The sequence below is a fragment of the Anomaloglossus baeobatrachus genome, chromosome 2 (genome assembly GCF_048569485.1).
Source record: "Anomaloglossus baeobatrachus isolate aAnoBae1 chromosome 2, aAnoBae1.hap1, whole genome shotgun sequence".
Lineage (NCBI taxonomy): Eukaryota > Metazoa > Chordata > Amphibia > Anura > Aromobatidae > Anomaloglossus > Anomaloglossus baeobatrachus.
In genome coordinates this window covers 100,340,390-100,359,293 of record NC_134354.1, presented here as the reverse complement: position 1 = coordinate 100,359,293, position 18,904 = coordinate 100,340,390, and the positions used below count along the sequence as shown (strand labels likewise).

The 18,904-nt window shown below is 44.3% G+C and overlaps 1 protein-coding gene across 1 annotated transcript in view; it reads left to right on the top strand.

The window, feature by feature from the left end:
• Positions 1-18,904, top strand: part of CPD (carboxypeptidase D) — a 151,469-nt gene that overhangs the window by 65,601 nt on the left and 66,964 nt on the right. Inside the window, exons 4-6 of the mRNA XM_075335230.1 lie at positions 6,248-6,417; positions 10,675-11,021; positions 14,761-14,952. Coding sequence (XP_075191345.1) covers positions 6,248-6,417; positions 10,675-11,021; positions 14,761-14,952 — 709 coding nt within the window. The remainder of the gene's footprint in view (positions 1-6,247; positions 6,418-10,674; positions 11,022-14,760; positions 14,953-18,904) is intronic.

Sequence of the window (18,904 nt, the reverse complement as noted above, 5' to 3'; positions counted from 1 at the left end):
GTGTATGCACGAGAGCAGACAGCTGCAGAACTACAAGGCTCAGCATGCTCCATCCAGGACTGTATGCTGGAGGGAGAGGCAGGGGGAGCAGAACTACAAGGCTCAGCATCCTCCATCCAATATTGTATGCAGGAGAGCAGACAGCAGCTGCAGAACTACAAGGCTCAGCATCCTCCATCCAGGACTGTATCCAGGAGTTTTTTTTTGCCCCCCCAAAAAATGACGTGGGCCTCGCCATATTTTTGTATGCTAGCCAGGTACCGGCTGCCCCCAACCACCAGCTGCCTATTTGTATCCAGCTGGGAACCAATAGGAATATAGGGAAACCCCTTTTTTTTAAAATATATATTTCATGAATTTCACGAAATAATTAAAAAAAAAAAAAATGACGTGGGCTTCGCCCAATTTTTGTGTCCAGCCAGGTACAACTAGGCAGCTGGGGATTGGAATCCGCAGTTCAGAGTGCCCAAGCTTTCTGGGCACCCCTGCTGCAAATTGCAGTTCACAGCCACCCTAGAAAATGGCGCTTTCATAGAAGCGCCATCTTCTGGCGCTGTACTCAACTCTTCCAGCTGCCCTGGTGACGGGTGGCTCGCTGGGTAATAATGGGGTTAGGGCTAGCTGTATATTATCAGCTGGCCCTAAGCCCGAAATTCATGGTGTCACGCCAATAATAGACATGGACACCATGCATTTCTAGTACAGATAAAAAAAAAAAACACACAAAAATATTTTTATTAGAAATAAAACACAATTGGTGACTCCATTTTTATTGAAATAAAGACCCCCCCCCCTTCCCCCCCTCACCCCCTCCTCCGCAGTAATCCTGGGTCAAGGGTCCCGCGCTGTCCAATCCGGATCCAATATCATCTGATTGGTTTGCTGGAAGCAAAGCATCAGATGATGTCAGGTTAAAGGACATGAATCACATGACACATCAGCTGATTGTATAAAAGCCATTTATACAATCAGCTGATGCATCAGTGCAAAAAAAAAAATACTCACTTATGTGCTGATTACCGGCAGCTCCTGCAAATATCGGACGTGCCTGGGAGCCGGCACACAGGCGGAGCGGGGGTGGCGGTACCGGGAAAGGAGCTGGGAGCGGACATGGCACCGGGAGTCTGCAGACAGGGGAGTATGAATTTTTTTTTTCTACTGTTCACTTTTGATTTTGCAGCTGCTTCCATCTCCCGCACGGATATGGTGCCGCACAGGAGATTGAAGCAGCGGTGGCGGTACCGGGAGAATTCACGCTTCTGTGTTTACTGACAGAAGGAATCCTCTTCCTGTACATGTCACTTTTCTACCCACCCCTTGCGTTTATAGCTGCATTATTAGTCATAGAAACGCACTAAAACGCAGCTATATTTTCAATTTGCGTTTTTCATTGCGTTTTTGAACATCTCATTGAACTCAATGGGCGGAAAACGCAGTGAAAAACAGAAAAATAATTGACACGCTGCGTTTTTGTGGGCACCACAAAAAGGCAGCTAAATAAGCAAAAATATAAAAGCTAAAAAAAAAATGTGTGCAGACAGCAAAAATGAAAACTCATAGACTTTGCTGGGGAAGCAAAGTTATGTAGTTTTCTGAGCAAAATTGCCGCCAAAAACGCACTGTGTGAACTTACCCTAAGGAAGACCAGTCGTAATGACTAGTGATTTCATACACCCGTGTTTGACGCCGCAGGTAGATCTAGCTGGTGATTGCAGTGCACACATTACTTTTAGATTCTCAAATGAGGTCCTAATAAGTGAGTCTGCAAAAAACAAAGTAAACAAATAGAAAACGGACTTAACGAGAATGTAAAAAGCTTAAGTTTATACTGATAAAACATACAAGATTTTCATTGTTCATCTGAATACAGTCTTATAAGGGACCAGTCACCAGTTGAAACTGACCAGTGCTCCTTTTTCCTGTTGCTCCTGAGAATGTTGGATTTATTTATTTATTTATATTTTTAATCTGACACAGTTCTTGATACAGTATATGGACCCTTACATTTAGTGCTGATTTTGATGGTCTTTTACAAGGGGCACCACACTCATAAAGTAAATATTCAGAGCAGCCTAAGTTAACGTCCATTCCTAAAAGTTGAGCCCCGTAATGAGCGAATAGTAACTATTCGTGTTAGGATTATTCATAACGGATCTCAAAGTACTATTCCAGTATTTGTCACAGGTAGTAAACCTAATACAAGTCAATGGGGAACCCGAGCATTTTTCTTGTGACAAATACTGGAATAGTGCTCTGTATTTGGTAAACATAACACTAATAGTTACTATTCGTCCATCTATAGTAAAGATCATAAAAATTGGCTATAAATAAAATGGCCCATATCTCAGAATAGTATGGTGAATTTAGGCTATGTTCACACACACACTGCATCTTTTTTCTGAGTGCATCTGGACTGCTTCTTTTTCCCGTGGACTCAGAAAATGCAGTTTGTGGCCCAAAAAAGACGACATTTTGCCGCGTTTTTGTTAATGTGCTTTTTTTAAAGGAGAAACAGTGATGGGATAGGATAATTGATAGATACCTAGAATAGATAGGCAATAAGAATAGCTAATAGAACATATAGAATAGATAGAAATAACATAATAGCTTGATGGAGGGATAGCTAGCTTGGCCGGCTGGTTTGTTTTTTTAACAAAAAAAAATGACGTTGAGTACCCCCCATTTTTTCATATCCAGCACAGGAGCAGCAGCAGCTGCAGGCTGCAAACCTCAGCTGTCTGCTGTACCTTGGCTGGTTATAGCTATCTGCTGTACCTTGGCTGGTTATGGAAAATAGAGGGGATCCCACGTTCTTCTTTTTTTTTTTTTTTTTTTTTTTTTTTTTGTGTATGTATTTACAAAAAAAAGACTTGGGGTCCCCCCATTTCTCTAAAACCAGCCAAGGTACAGCAGACAACTGGGGGCTGATATTATTTGGGTGGGAAGAGCCATCGTTATTTGGCCCTTTCCAGCCTAACAGCGGCAGACCACAGCCGCCCCAGAAGTGTCAAATCCATAAAGTGCGCCAATTCTGGCACAGGATCTGGCTCTTTCCGTTGCCCTGGTCCGGTGGCAATCGCGGTAATAAGGGGTTAATAACAGCCCACAGGTGCTACTAAGCTCTAGCTTAGTGATGGCAGGCGTCTATGAAACACCCCACATCACTAATCTGTTAAAGTAAATCGACACAAGCGCCCAAAAAATTGTTTATTTGAAGTAAGACAAGCCACCCTCTTTCACCACTTTTATTAACCCCCCAAACACCCCTCCAGGTCTGACGTAATCCACATGAGGTCCCACGACGCTTTAAGCACTGCAACATATCTGAAGCTCGCAGCGAGCGCCATAGCACATGACTGCCCGTTGTGAGCGCCATGCAGCAACTGAAGTGAGCCACGCAATAAGTGGTGACGTCACTCGGGTTACCCGCGGCCACAGCTGGACTCCTCCACTTGTGACCGCAAATCAAGCCGCGACTGAAGTGATTCATGCGATCAGCAGGACGTCACTCAGGAGATTTGCTGTCACAGGTGGAGGCAATGGCCATGTTGTAGCCGTGGCTAACCTGAGTGACGTTACCACTGAGCACTTTGCTCACTTCAGTTGCGACCTGAACTTCACAACAGCGGGCAGTCCTGTTCTATGGCGCTCGCCGTGAGCTTCAGATATGTAGCACTGCTGAAAGCGTCGTGGGACCTCGTGTGGAATACGTCGGACCTAGAGGATTGTGTTGCGGTTAATAAAGTGGTGAAAGAGGGTGCTTTTTTTGTCTTTTCTAAATAAAGCATTATTTTGGTGTTTGTGTTTATTTCTTTTCACTTACAGATTTGTGATGGGGGGGGGGGGGGGTCTTGGGTAGACTCCTGACATTACTAATCTAAGACTTAGGACTTAGTGGTTAACTCCTTATTAGCCCGATTGGCATTGCACCTGGGCAATGTGGGAAGAGCTGGAACTGTCGCATCTAATGGAACTGTGGGTATCCTCAGCCTGAGAATACTATCCCCCAGCTGTTGGGCTTTATCTGTGCTGGCATCAAAACATAGAAGGATTCCAATTTTTTTTATTTATTTATTTTACTGTACAATATAGACCCACCCAATCGGCATCAGTGATTGGTTGCAGTCAGTCTGTCACTCATTGTGGGGGTTCGTCTGACTGCAACCAATCACAGCCACTGGTTTGCGGGGGAAGCAGTGCATATTCAATGAAGGTAATGAGCAGCCCGAGAAGTGTGACCGCTGGGTCGGTGATTCGGTAAGTATGAAGCGCTTGCTACTACCCCTTTGCGCCAGATTCTGGTTCCCATTGACTTTATGGGAATCTGCATCTAGCCACATACCAAGGATTAATACCCCACTGACCCAGAGTCCGCGGGGGATTGATCTGCCAGCCCTCCAAAACACATGGGCAATACGCCAAAAGAATTGACATGCTGCATCTTCCAAAACACAGCCAAGATGCAGCCAAAAAAACACGCACTGTGCGGACAGCAAAATAGAAATCTCAGACTTTGCTGGGGGAAGAAAATGCATGTATTTGGGTGCATTGTATTTACTTGCTGAATTTTGCACAATAATTTGCGTAGACAGTTTTGAGTAGCGTTTACAGTGTATGTATGGATAAAATTTATGTAAAAAGAGGTTTTATCAACCAGAGCAACATTTGCAATTCTTTAGTTTCTAAATTGCCTTTCAGAGCAAACTGGCAATATCTCGGAAATTATGTTCTCGTCTGCGCTGTAACGGAGGGGTCGCAGAAGAGCTGTCTCCCAGTTCTCAGCCATCTCTCCCAGTGCCGTCAATCAAGGGAGTGGTGGAGAGGGGTGGCAATGCTGGGCAGCCTGACCACGCCCACACTGCAACAAACACCTCATTTGCATAATCTCAGAAATGTTTTCCTGAAATGTAGACCACAAAGTTTGGAATAAAAGGTATGATTGTTGGTCAGGCCAGCTGTCCTACATGCACGTGTGCTTACTTTACTACATTACTTTGCCCTTTAAAAGCTCACTTTAAAGGGGTTGTCTGGAACTTTCCAGTGTTCAGGAGATAAAGTGCAGCACGGTAGTTATCAAGCAATGTGTACTGTCACATACATCGCTTATATCTCTGCTGGAGTAGATTTCAGATGACCGGTGAGGGTGCCCAGTATTGCATGCCCATCGATCCCATATTGATGACCTACTCCAAGGATCAACTGTGAGGTGTTAGATGGTGACTTTTAAGTTAGCTGCTTATTATCAGAGTGGAGTATGCGAGTTAGATTATACTATGTTGGATGAATATCCAGCGTCTGAGCTTCGGCTGGGGCAGCATGGGGACTTTGGTTGAGACGCAAGTCACATAGCCAAAGGCCACAGTGGGGCACAAGTGGCCAGAAATTCCAGCCTGCTAGAGGAGCACAGGGGCATTGTAGCTGGCTGTCTCCAGCTTCAGAGCAGCGCTAGCAAACTCTATAGTAAAGAACTTGTAAGTGCTTCACTCCTTGCTTAGACCAGATCTCCCTATTAGATTGTTGAGGTGGCCAGTAACATAAACAATGTGTAGCATTAAAGATCCCCATCACATTTTTTTGAGAACTGATAAAACTTCTAGTATATTAATTACAAAGTTGCTTGCTTTTATAAGATATTTCTAATTTTCTTAATTTATGGATATGGAGCAAACCCTTTAAAGTTGATACCTGAAGATGATGTAAGCTATAGACAATCATTCTGCCTTGGGCGGCACGGCGGCTCAGTGGTTAGCACTGCAGTCTTGCAGCACTGGGGTCCAATCCTGGACAACATCTGCAGGAGTTTGCATGTTCTTCCCGTGTTTGCGTGGGTTTCCTCCGAGCTCTGTTTTCCTCCCACACTCCAAGGACATACTGAGAGGGAATTTAGATTGTGAGCCCCAATGGGGACAGTGTTGCTGATGTATGTAAAGTGCTATGGAATATTGTGGTGCTATATAAAAATAAAGATTTTATTATTATTAATAATAAGAATAAGAATAAGAATAATAATATAATACTCAGCCAGCAATTTATTGTTCTGAAGACTGCAGAATTGTGAGCGCAGCTCTAGATTGATATTTGCGCTCTGGATTAGAACATTACTGGTAAAGTGGCTACATACAGGGTTACTCAAGCTTTCTTGTGAAGCAATTCTGTCTATATCAAACATTTAAACCGGTATTATAATGTAGACGCTACAAAGATCTCAGCTATGTATGTAATGAATTTTCCCTCTTTTTGCTTCTAGGTTCACATAGGAGCTGCAGGTTTTGTAAGAGACTCCGTTACTCAGAAGGGGATTGAGAATGTGACGATATCTGTATCCGGGATTAGCCACAGCATTACTACTGGGAAGCTGGGAAACTTCCAGAGATTGCTGGCTCCGGGGACCTACAACATCACTGCCTCCGTTATTGGGTAAGTACGACATGGTGCCCGTGGACATAGAGATATGAACTTACAGGAGAGGGGGGGTATCATAGCAAAGGCTTAAATGTAGCCCATATTATGGCACCAGCCGGCCTCGACAAGAGGACTGTGTTGTTTTTGTTTTTGTTTTTTTTGTTTGTTTTGCTGCTCGTTTGTGCGATTTCCATAAATCATAAATAATGCAGTTCCTCTGGACAAAGCACGTCTTGTAATGGCCCTCACAACCTCTTTCCAAGATCTACCCTATTGTCACGCAACGACTACCGGGGTTCTGCCAGGTACACGAACACCCAGCGAGCTTCGCAACACACAGGGTACACGGTACAACGGTGGGCCCTGGCGCTATGGCCCAATAACCATGGACCTTCCCAGCCTAATATAAACCCCCATCTGTATGCGTTACTTTGCTGGATATCAAAAATGAGGGTGACCCCATGTCTTTTTTTTTATTTAATGTGTTTATTAGGTTATACAAGGCTAAACACCCTTAAGTGCCACATGAAAGACATTGAAGGGTGTAGGGATCTCTGCAGGATATCTCTCTATAATCTAGCTATGTATTTTTTTTGTGTGTGTGTATTGGGATGTGGGCAGCGATATTGTTTAAGAGATGGTGAAAGTATTTTAATTCCACAAGATTTTATACCACTATAATCTGGAATTATAAACTTGTTATACTTTAAAGCTATGTGCGCACATTGCGTTCTCTGCAGTGCAGAAAAGAACGCACCCTCTGGCAGACTGGACACTGCGTTTGTAAAATAAAATGCACCCACAACGCATGCATTTTGGATGCTTTTTCTATGCATTTAGCATGCGTTTTGGATGCATTTTTGACAGTGCGTTCCCCCGGCAATTCAGCTCTGCTACATGCCGGCTGACAGCAGACACAGTCGCGCGATGAGAATGAACTCGGGTGAACTTCACCCGACTTCATTGTCATACCGCGGCTCTGTCTGTGTGTGGCGTCCTGATTAGCGGTCACCCGTGAAGGACTCACCGGTGACCGCTAATCCCCTGAGTGACTGAAGTGAGCAGCGCGATTAGCGCTGGCGTCACTCAGGTTACCCGCGGCCAGCTGGAGTCCTCCACCCGAGACCGCAACTCACCTGTGACTTCATCGCTGATCGCGCGGCTCACTTCAGTTTCTGCTTGGAGCTGATAGAGAGCGGTCATTGTATGTGACCGCTCTTGTCAGCTTCATGTAGCAGAGCTGGATGCGTCGCGGGACCTCTGTGGATTACGCCGGACCTAGAGGGGTATTTGAGGATTTTAATAAAGTGGTGAAAGAGGGTGGGTTTTTTTGTCTTTTATTCCAAATAAAGGATTTTTTTCGGGTGTTTTGTGTTCATTTACTTTCACTTACATCTTACGTCAACTTCATAGACACCTGTCCTGATCAACCTAGGACTTGGTGGCAGCTATGGGCTGCTGCTATTAACTCCTTATTACCCGATTGCCACCCCACCAGGGCAATTCGGTATGAGCCGGGTAAAGTCCCGGTACGCTGGCATATAAAGGATGCGGCAATTCCGGGCTTCTGCTGGCCGATATTGTTAGGCTGTGGGGCACCCCATAACGTGGCGCTCCCCATACTGAGAATACCAGCCTTCAGCCGTGTGGCTTTACCCTGGCTGGTATCAAAATTGGGGGGGAAACCGCACGTTGTTTTTTTTTTTTTTTTTTTTTTAAATTATTTATTTTACTGCACAATATAGACCTGCCCACCTGCGGCTGTGATTGGTTGCAGTGAGACAGCTGTCACTCAGCATGGGGGCGTGTCTGACTACAACCAATCATTGGCACCGGTGGGCGGGGAAAGCAGGGAATACCAGGTTGAATAATGAGCGTCCGGCATTTTCAAAAGAGGAAAAGCCGCCGGAGCAGTGTGACAGCCGTGCAGCGCCGCGTTGGTGATCGGGAATCGGTGCGTATGAGAGAGGGGGAGAGACTGACCGACAGAGAGAGAGACAGAGCGACCAACTCACAGAGAGAGAAGACCGACAGACAGAGGGAGATTCACCGACATCCACAGACAGAGATTGACCGACATTGACAGAGAAAAACTGAAAAGTGTCTCCGTCAAAAGCATGCGGAACGCAACAAAAATGCAGTCCAAGTGCATTTTGGTTGCGTTGTGACCCACATCATTGATTTTAATGGGTGGAGAATGCAGCTACAACGCACAAAAGAAGTGACATGCTGCTTTTTTTCCCGCAGCGATTCTGGGCATCCAAAACGCTGCGTATACAAACGTAGCGTGTGCATTGATTTTTCGGCTTTCTCATAGACTTTGCTGGGGAAGCTGAAAGCATGCAATTTGGCACTGAAAACGCTGCAGTTCAAAACGCAGTGTTTCCGCGGGAAAAAACGCAACGTGCGCACAGGAACCTTGCTAGAATGCAGCCCAGGAGCTTCAGAGGGGGAATCTTTTAGGTTTATTACGAAATTTCTGCTGACAGGTTTTTTTTCCCTTTTTACGCACCACTCCAGCAGTGAAATTAGAAAAAGGGCTGCAGTGGTACTTTAATAACACCAGCCCATAGCAGTACCCACCACTAACTTGCTGGCATCTGAATTGAAGTGGGGGTCTGTGACCATTTCTGATCCAACTTTAGGCCCATCTATCGGGTCTGTCAAGAGTCACTTCCACCTCATCAGTCCATAACACCTTAGAAGTGGAAACAGCAAGACTGGGCCAAGAAATATCTGAAGACAGATTGTTCAGTGTCTTCCTCATTGCTGGCCGGTTTCAGCCTCCCTTATCTCGGCCGTGTCTCTGAGCACTAAACGTCTTATACGTCTGGGCCTTTTTTTGTGATCATCTTAAATATTTGAAACAAAACTTCTGTTGGTTCTGGATCTCGCCACAAAATGTTAGCAGTTGCATGAGTTTTGCATCCCTCTGTAAGAATTTGTATTAATTTGTGACTTTTCCAAGTCAGAACTCTTCTTTTTTTTTTTTTTTTTTGGATGAGTGTCGACGATCAGTGTTAGATGCAGCAAAAACACTATGCGTCCAAAATGCTGCTAAGGCCTGTTTCACACGTCAGTGAAAAAAATAAACCTTTTCACTGACGTGTTTAAAAGGCATATGTCCATCCGTGTGCCGTGATTCATTGCACACCTGGGGTCTACATGTGCTATCCGTGATAGCACATGGCGATAAACTCACCTGTCTCCGCTTCTGCTGTCCGTGGGGCTGAAGTCTCCCGGCCGCTGTGTCTCTAACAGCTGCAGCTACTTCCGGGTCCGCTGTACAGTGCATAAATGCATATGCATGAGAATAATTAGCCGGCTTGGAATCAGCAAAGGGCACACGTATACACTGCATGGAGACATGGGTCTGTGTATGTCCGTGATTCTGGTAGGTATAAAGACTAGCACATACGTACCAGATTCACTGACGCGTGAAAGAGCCTAAAACACTGCGTTGTACAGTACAAGCAGAATGGATGGGATTTATAAAAATCTCCTGCTCACTGAGCTTCTTTTCTATGCAGCATAAACTGACCTGCGGCGCGGCTTTCCGAGCTGCAGCATGTCAAAGTATGCTTACGGAGACGTGAGTGTTCTCAGCGGCAGAACACAGCGAAAATCCGTTGATCCCGGAACCCTGGTCGTGGGCACAGACGCTGCGTTCTCCCGGGAGTCCACGAGCATCTCCGCAAGAGGAATGACGCTGCGTCTAGAACTCTGTGTCTGCGGAACGTGTGCACATACCCTATTTCCACACCTTAATGAAGATTGTTGATATCCTTAGGCTGCACCCTCCCTCATTCCACCAATACACGTCACCTGATTTGTGTCATCCAATAAGTGTCACTTATTAATACAGCTTAGAGTTAGAAAATCTGCGTAATAAAAAAGATGTGGGCAAAATACTCCCCTAATAATTGTGCACGCAATGCATTTTTCTGCAGTGATACAGTATCTCCACAGTGTAAATGCCACACATTTTACGGTGGGTTTTACCCTTTACAATTTAGCCAAAACATGACTTGCATAGTAATCAGATTTCACGTTTGAATCATTTTTGCTATTTTTGGCAGTACGTCTTTTTTTTTTTTTTTTTACCCCCATATATTTTATCTCCCAAAGGTATCAAATACGGTATGGAAAATCGTGACCTGCTACAATGGCTTTAGTCACTTTCATTGTATTTTTTTTCTAGCACCCTCATAACATGAGTTTTTATTACGTAAATGAGGATTAGTAATAGTGACTTTTCTTTGTCACACTTAGATACCTGCCAGAAACCCTTACTCAAGTTGAAGTAAAGGAAGGACCGGCTACTGTGGTTGACTTTCAGCTCCATCCGTCAGTATCGGTTGCAGTAGACATTACCAGTGCTCCACCACCTACTACTGAACCTCCGGTGACTGTAAAAGCGGAGAACCTCCCTCCAGTTCACAACCCCATCCAGCCCCAGGACTTCCACCATCACCACTATTCTGACATGGAGATATTCCTGAGGAAGTACAACAGTGAATACGCCAACATCACACATCTTTACTCGGTTGGCAAGTCAGTGGAATCACGAGAGCTTTATGTGATGGCGATATCGGACAACCCGCATGTTCATGAGCCAGGTAAGTTATGATGCACTGATGTAGTGAAATATTTAGAAAAAAGAAGGCATCTGAACATGGTCTATATGGTCATCCCAATATAATGAAGTCGAAACCATACTACCAAAAGCAATATCTAGTAGTTCATCCAAAAAAAAGTGTGCTGCGCAGGACCATAGCATACTGGATGCCCAAAATCCAGCTGCAGGAATATTGAAAGCAAGACTTGCCTACATGCACTTACGGGAGCAGAATCCTCTACAGCCTGTATGTAGAATAGTAATTATTGCCTGTATAGGGGTCTTTTGTGGGCCCTAGTAAAACAAGATCTATTACAATACCAGCGTGTACAATAAGTACAATAATGATACCACAGTTATAGGAACATCATGGAAAACCCTGTCCTTGTATTTACAATGTCAGGCTAAGTTCACATAAGTATATAAATAATATGTCTGAGTTGTCAGCCAGAAAAAAATGGGGGATTGTAAACTCGGTTAACATATAAAGAGGGAGAAATAAGTATTGAACATGTCACCAATTTTCTGAGTAAATACCTTTTTAAATGTGCTGTGGACATGAAATGCTCACTAAATGCCTGTAACAACCCATCCATTTCACACAAGCTAATAACTTAATTTATGGATCTATTGTTCTATGTGTAATAATGAGAGATGACACAGGGAAAGATTAATGAACACATGAACAAAGAGAGGTGAAAAGGCAATGGAAGGTCATGACACCAACTGAAATCTATAAGTAATTAGAAAGCAAGCCTGTCACTTATTGAAAAATATCAACTGGTTCAACTGATGGCCTATAAAAAGGTATATCATTATCAAGGCATCACACAAGAAACATCTCTTGATATGTAAAACCAGGGAGCTTTCTGAAGACCTTCACAACCTTATTATTGCAAAACATACTGTTGCCATTGGTTACAGAAGAATTTTTAAACTACTGAAGGTCCCAGTGAGCACTCTAGTAGCCATAATCTGGAAAGGGAACAAGCATCATTTCACCGTAAACTGGCCAAGACCAGGTGCTCCATGCAAGATTTCAGACAGTAGAGTGAAAAAATAAAATATCTGAAGAATTTTCTGAGAGCCAAGAACCACCTGTGGAGAGCTACAGAAAGACCTGGGATCAGCAGGGCCAATTATTTTGAAGAAAACACAAAGTAATGCGCTCAACCTCCATGGCCTGTGTGCACGCTCACCACACAAGACTCAATTACTCAACAAAAAGCATGTTCAAGCAGTTAACATTTAGACAAGCCTGCGAAATACTAGGAGAATATACTCTGGTCAGAACCCTTTGAAAGTTGAACCCTTTGGATGTCATGAAACACTCAATGTTTGGAGGCCTTTAATACTAGACCAACAGTGACGCTTGGAGGTGGGAACAACCTGGAGTGGGACTGTTTTTCAGCATATGGCACCATCAAACTTTATATGATTGAAGGAAGGATGATTGTTCTGAGACATTCTTGATAAAAATCTAGAATCTACTAGGATGATGAAGAAGGAGCAAGGGTGGACATTTCAGTAAGACAATGATCCCAATGATCACACAGCCAAGGAAACTCTCAATCGGATTCAGAGAGAGAAAATAAAGCAGCTAAAATGACCCAGCCAATTACCTGACCTGAATCCAATAGAAAATGTATGGAAGGAACTAAAGCTCAGAGTTCATAAAAGGCGCCAACCGAACCTTCAGGAATTTTAAGAGTGTTTATGTGGAAGAATGGACCAAAATCACACCTGAGCAATGCATGCAACTTCTTTCTCTGTACAGGAGGTGAATTAAAGCTTTCATCACCAACAAAGGTTTTTGTATGAAGTATATGTCAGTAAGTGTGTTAAATACTTTTTCCCCGTGTCCTTTCTCATCATTACACATCACTAAATTTATGGACATCTATGGTTTGATTTATTTGCCTGTGTGCATTGGATGGATTGTTATCGACATCTGGTGAGATATTCATGTGAATAGCACCTTTAGAAATATACAGTTAGGTCCAGAAATATTTGGACAGTGACACAAGTTTTGTTATTTTAGCGGTTTACAAAAACATGTTCAGAAATACAATTATATATATAATATGGGCTGAAAGTGCACACTCCCAGCTGCAATATGAGAGTTTTCACATCCAAATCGGAGAAAGGGTTTAGGAATCATAGCTCTGTAATGCATAGCCTCCTCTTTTTCAAGGGACCAAAAGTAATTGGACAAGGGCTCTAAGGGCTGTAATTAACTCTGAAGGCGTCTCCCTCGTTAACCTGTAATCAATGAAGTAGTTAAAAGGTCTGGGGTTGATTACAGGTGTGTGGTTTTGCATTTGGAAACTGTTGCTGTGACCAGACAACATGCGGTCTAAGGAACTCTCAATTGAGGTGAAGCAGAACATCCTGAGGCTGAAAAAAAAGAAAAAATCCATCAGAGAGATAGCAGACATGCTTGGAGTAGCAAAATCAACAGTCGGGTACATTCTGAGAAAAAAGGAATTGACTGGTGAGCTTGGGAACTCAAAAAGGCCTGGGCGTCCACGGATGGCAACAGTCGTGGATGATCGCCGCATACTTTCTTTGGTGAAGAAGAACCCGTTCACAACATCAACTGAAGTCCAGAACACTCTCAGTGAAGTAGGTGTATCTGTCTCTAAGTCAACAGTAAAGAGAAGACGCCCGGAAAGTAAATACAAAGGGTTCACATCTAGATGCAAACCATTCATCAATTCCAAAAATAGACAGGCCAGAGTTAAATTTGCTGAAAAACACCTCATGAAGCCAGCTCAGTTCTGGAAAAGTATTCTATGGACAGATGAGACAAAGATCAACCTGTACCAGAATGATGGGAAGAAAAAAGTTTGGAGAAGAAAGGGAACGGCACATGATCCAAGGCACACCACATCCTCTGTAAAACATGGTGGAGGCAACGTGATTGCATGGGCATGCAGGGCTTTCAATGGCACTGGGTCACTTGTGTTTATTGATGACATAACAGCAGACAAGAGTAGCCGGATGAATTCTGAAGTGTACCGGGATATACTTTCAGCCCAGATTCAGCCAAATGCCGCAAAGTTGATCGGACGGCGCTTCATAGTACAGATAGACAATGACCCCAAGCATACAGCCAAAGCTACCCAGGAGTTCATGAGTGCAAAAAAGTGGAACATTCTGCAATGGCCAAGTCAATCACCAGATCTTAACCCAATTGAGCATGCATTTCACTTGCTCAAATCCAGACTTAAGACTGAAAGACCCACAAACAAGCAAGACCTGAAGGCTGCGGCTGTAAAGGCCTGGAAAAGCATTAAGAAGGAGGAAACCCAGCGTTTGGTGATGTTCATGGGTTCCAGACTTAAGGCAGTGATTGCCTCCAAAGGATTCGCAACAAAATATTGAAAATAAAAATATTTTGTTTGGGTTTGGTTTATTTGTCCAATTACTTTTGACCTCCTAAAATGTGGAGTGTTTGTAAAGAAATGTGTACAATTTGTATCAGATATTTTTGTTCAAACCTTCAAATTAAACGTTACAATCTGCACTTGAATTCTGTTGTAGAGGTTTCATTTCAAATCCAATGTGGTGGCATGCAGAGCCCAACTCGCGAAAATTGTGTCACTGTCCAAATATTTCTGGACCTAACTGTATTTACTTAGAAAATTGGTGATGTGTTCAATACTTATTTCACCAGCTGTATCTCTTTAATGGTGATCACTATCAGTCTTGTACACCTAATCTTCATCTTATTGCAGGTGAACCAGAGTTTAAATACATTGGGAACATGCATGGTAATGAGGTGGTGGGAAGAGAGCTGCTTTTAAACCTCATTGAATACCTGTGTAAGAACTATGGCTCTGATCCTGAAGTCACACAACTGCTGCACACCACCAGGATACATATCATGCCCTCAATGAATCCGGATGGCTATGAGAATGCGCTAGAAGGTAATTACAAAAATGTCTCCTAAATGTGCACAAGATACAGTGTATCACAAGTTAGTACAGCGTTCACAATTTTGTAAATATTTTATTATATCTTTTCATGAGACAACACTGAAGATATCCCACTTTGATACAATGTAAATTAGTCAGTATACACCTTGTATGCTAGTGTGAATATGGTGTGAATGCTAAATAACTCAACACACAGCCATTAATGTCTATACAACTGGCAACAAAAATGAGTACACCCCTAAGTTAAAATGGCACAATTAGCCATTTTCCCTCCCCGGTGTCATGTGACTCCTTAGTGTTACAAAGTCTCAGTTGTGAATGGGGAGCAGGTGTGATACATTTGGTGTTATCTCTCACACACTCTCTCATACTGGTCACAGGAAGTTCAACATGGCTCCTCATTGCAAAGAATTCTCTGAGGGTCGGAAAAAATAATTGTTGCTCTACATAAAGATATCGTAGACTATAAGAAGATTGCTAGCACCCTGAAACTGAGCTGCAGCATGGTGGCCAAGACCATACAGTAGTTAAACAAGACAGGTTCTACTTAGAACAGGCTTCACCATGGTTGAACAAAGAAGTTGAGTGCACATGCCCTTCATATCCAGCGATTGTCTTTTTCAAAATGGATGTATAAGTGCTGCCAATGTTACTTCAGAGGTTAGAGGGGTGGGTGGTCTGCCTGTCAGTGCTCAGACCATGCGCCGCACATGGCATCAAATTGGCCGGCATGGCTGTTGTCCCAGAAGGAAGCCTTTTCTAAAGATGATGCCCAAGAAATCCAGCAAACCGTTTTCTGAAGACTCACAGCCTAAGGACAGGGATTACTGGAACCATGTACTGTGGTTTGATGAGACCAAGATAAACTTACTTGGTTCAGATTGTGTCCCGCGTGTGTGGTGACAATGAGGTGATTAATACAAAGATAAGTGTGTCTTTATACAGTCAAGCATAGTGGTGGCAGTGTCATGGTTTAGGGCTGCATGAGTGCCGCTGGCTATGGGGAGCTACAGTTCATGGCGGGAACCATGAATGGCAACATGTACGGTGACATACTGAAGCAAAGGATAATCCCCTCCCTTTAGAACCTGGGCCATAGGGCAGTATTCCAACATCACAAACCGAAACACACCTCCAAGACTACCACTGCCTTGCTAAAGAAACTGAGGGTAAAGGTGCTGTCCTGGCCAAGCATGTCACCAGACCTAAACCCTATTGAGCCTATGTGTTTCATCTCAACCGGAAGGTGGAGGTGTACAAGGTCTCTAACATCCACCAGCTCCGTGATGTCATGTAGGATGGAGGAGAACTCCAGTGCCTCCTGTGAAGCTCTAGTGACCTCCATGCCCAAAAGAGTTAAAGCAGTGCTTGAAAATAATGGTGGCCATAAAAATATTGACACTTTGGGCACAATTTGGCCACTTTCACTTAGAGGTGTACTCCAGTTTTGTTGCCAACAGTTTAGACATTAATGGCTATGTGTTGTTATATAAAGAGCACACCAAATTTACACTGTTATACAAGCTGCACACTGACTACTGTACATTGTTTTAAATGGTCATATTTTCAGTGTTGTCCCATTTAAAGATATAGTAAAATATTTTCAAAATTGTATGGGGGTGTACTCACTTTTGTGATATACTGTATGTTAAAATCCCATTTATGTCTCCATCCCTTTGCTTTTGTTTTGAACATGGAACTTGTCCCTTCCTCGCTCCGATATTTTGCTGCAGGCATTGTGCTCCTGATTCACTAGCTGTTATTGTCGCCTCTCCCACTGCAGAGGAGCGAGTCTAAATTAGTGCACACTGCTGTAATCACGTGGCTTTTAATTGTAGCGCTTTTATTTTTTTTAGGCCGAAGACACACGGCGAGAAAAACAGTGCAAGTGGAGTGCGATAAAACATCGCATTCCACTCAGACCAATTCTAGCCTGTGTGACAGCGCACATGAGCGATTATTTTCTCAGCCCTAATCGGACCGAGAAAACAATCGCAGCATGCTGCGGGTGTAAGCTGAGACTCTCTCTCGCACCCATTCAAGTGAATGGGGCGAGAGAAAAATCGCACTGCACTCGCGGTACACCGGTGTACTGCCAGTGCAGTGCGAGAATGGCAATAGCCGACTACGCAGGAGAGAGGGAGAGAAATCCCTCCCTCCCCTCCTGAGTGCCGGCCCGCCCCCCGCAGCTGAGGTCTGCTCGCACGAACGGACCTCAGTTGCAAGGACACACGCATGACACTCTGCTCTGCTGTACTGCCAGCGCGAGCCGAGTGTCATGCAAGTGTATCGCAGTAGTGCCCGTGTGGCCCCAGCCTTACTCTATTCCTTGAGAAGGAGACAGAACAAAGGTCACCTAGTGCCAAGTGAATGATCTGCACATTATATAGACTGGTGTGCATATTTGCAGAGGTTTTTTAGTGATCAATGAAGGTTTTCTTTACTATCACATATTTTAAAGGTTTACTTCCTAGTTGCTATGGTCTGCCTTTACTATATGTTCAGTCGTGGTCTGATCTACCGTGATCGTCACCGATCCTGAAAATCACTACAATCTCGTTACATTGTGAAATCTAGTGATTGATTTAAAGGAGTTGTCCAACATAAACTCCCAAAAAAAAACAAAACGTTAATCTGTGCTGTATTGTCATATAAAACACCCCCTACATTATTTTTTTGTTTTCTAACTTTTGTTTCTCTTGATTTTTCACTTTATTCTCTGCAGCTCTTTGTTTACATTCAGCACAACCTAACTGACATGTTTGACTGCCAAACCCACAGTCACAGCTGGCACCGCCCCTGGCCTCAGTGTGCAGCCCCGCCCCCTGCCTGCCCTCTGCACACACATTCCCTGTCAGTATTCTCTGCCCCAGCACCTGATAAAGGAGTACTATGTAATGAAAATTATATATAGCTCCTAATGTGAGTCTATAGGACACACACACACACACACACACACACACACACACACACACACACACACACACACTATATTATACATAATCCCCCTCATGCACTCTCTTCTCTCTCACTGCACTGTCTCCTCTGCCCCCCAGCACTCCCCTGTCTCTCACCCCCATGAAGTCTCGTCTCTGTCCCCTGCTGTGTCACCCATGAACTCTCTTCTCTGCCCTCCACTCTGTCAGCCGCGCACGCTCTTCTCTGCCCCCTCGCCCCCCCGCTCGCTCTCTCTTCTCACCCGTGCAGCATGATGTCTCTTCTCCGTGCTGTGATGATTGCAGTGTCCTATACAGAGCTCAGTGCTGTTGTTCGCTGGTGTCAGGTGACATCCCTGCTTCTGAATGTATTCAGAAGCGAGGAGCACGGGAGGCTGCATTCATCACAGAGACAGCGCACGGGGGAGAGGGGTCACAGTTGCCCGGGCACCATACAACATAATGAGCTGAGGACACTGTTGGGCAAACAGCACTGATGGTGTCCTAGACAGAGAGGGCAACCCTGTATTTGTCCAGCACATACAGGGCACAGATAGCAGCGCACAGGGAGGGGGGCGGGGCTCATTGCACTGTACCCGCCCAGCAGGGCGGCAACATGCAGTGGCAGATTTGCAGGTCAACAAGGTCCTACCCATGTTGACATGAAATGACCGGAAGTAGCAAAATCACAGCAGGAGCAGTCACATGACCCCTCTGAGCCAGGGGAGAGGGGCTGACAGCAGGGCAGGTAAGTGGTCTCTATCTACTTACCTGCCCCAATGTAGCCCAATAGTGTAAATAATAAAAAAAGCAAAATAAGCCGGATAACCCCTTTAACTTTAAAGGCCCCTTTACACACTGAGACTTTCTAGCGCTCCCACCAGCGATCCCGACCTGGCCGGGATCGCTGGAAAGTCTCTAAACAGTCGCTGGTGAGCTGTCAAACAGTCAGATCTGGCCAATGACGCAGCAGCGTTTAGAGGTTTTCCAGCGATCCCGGCCCTGCA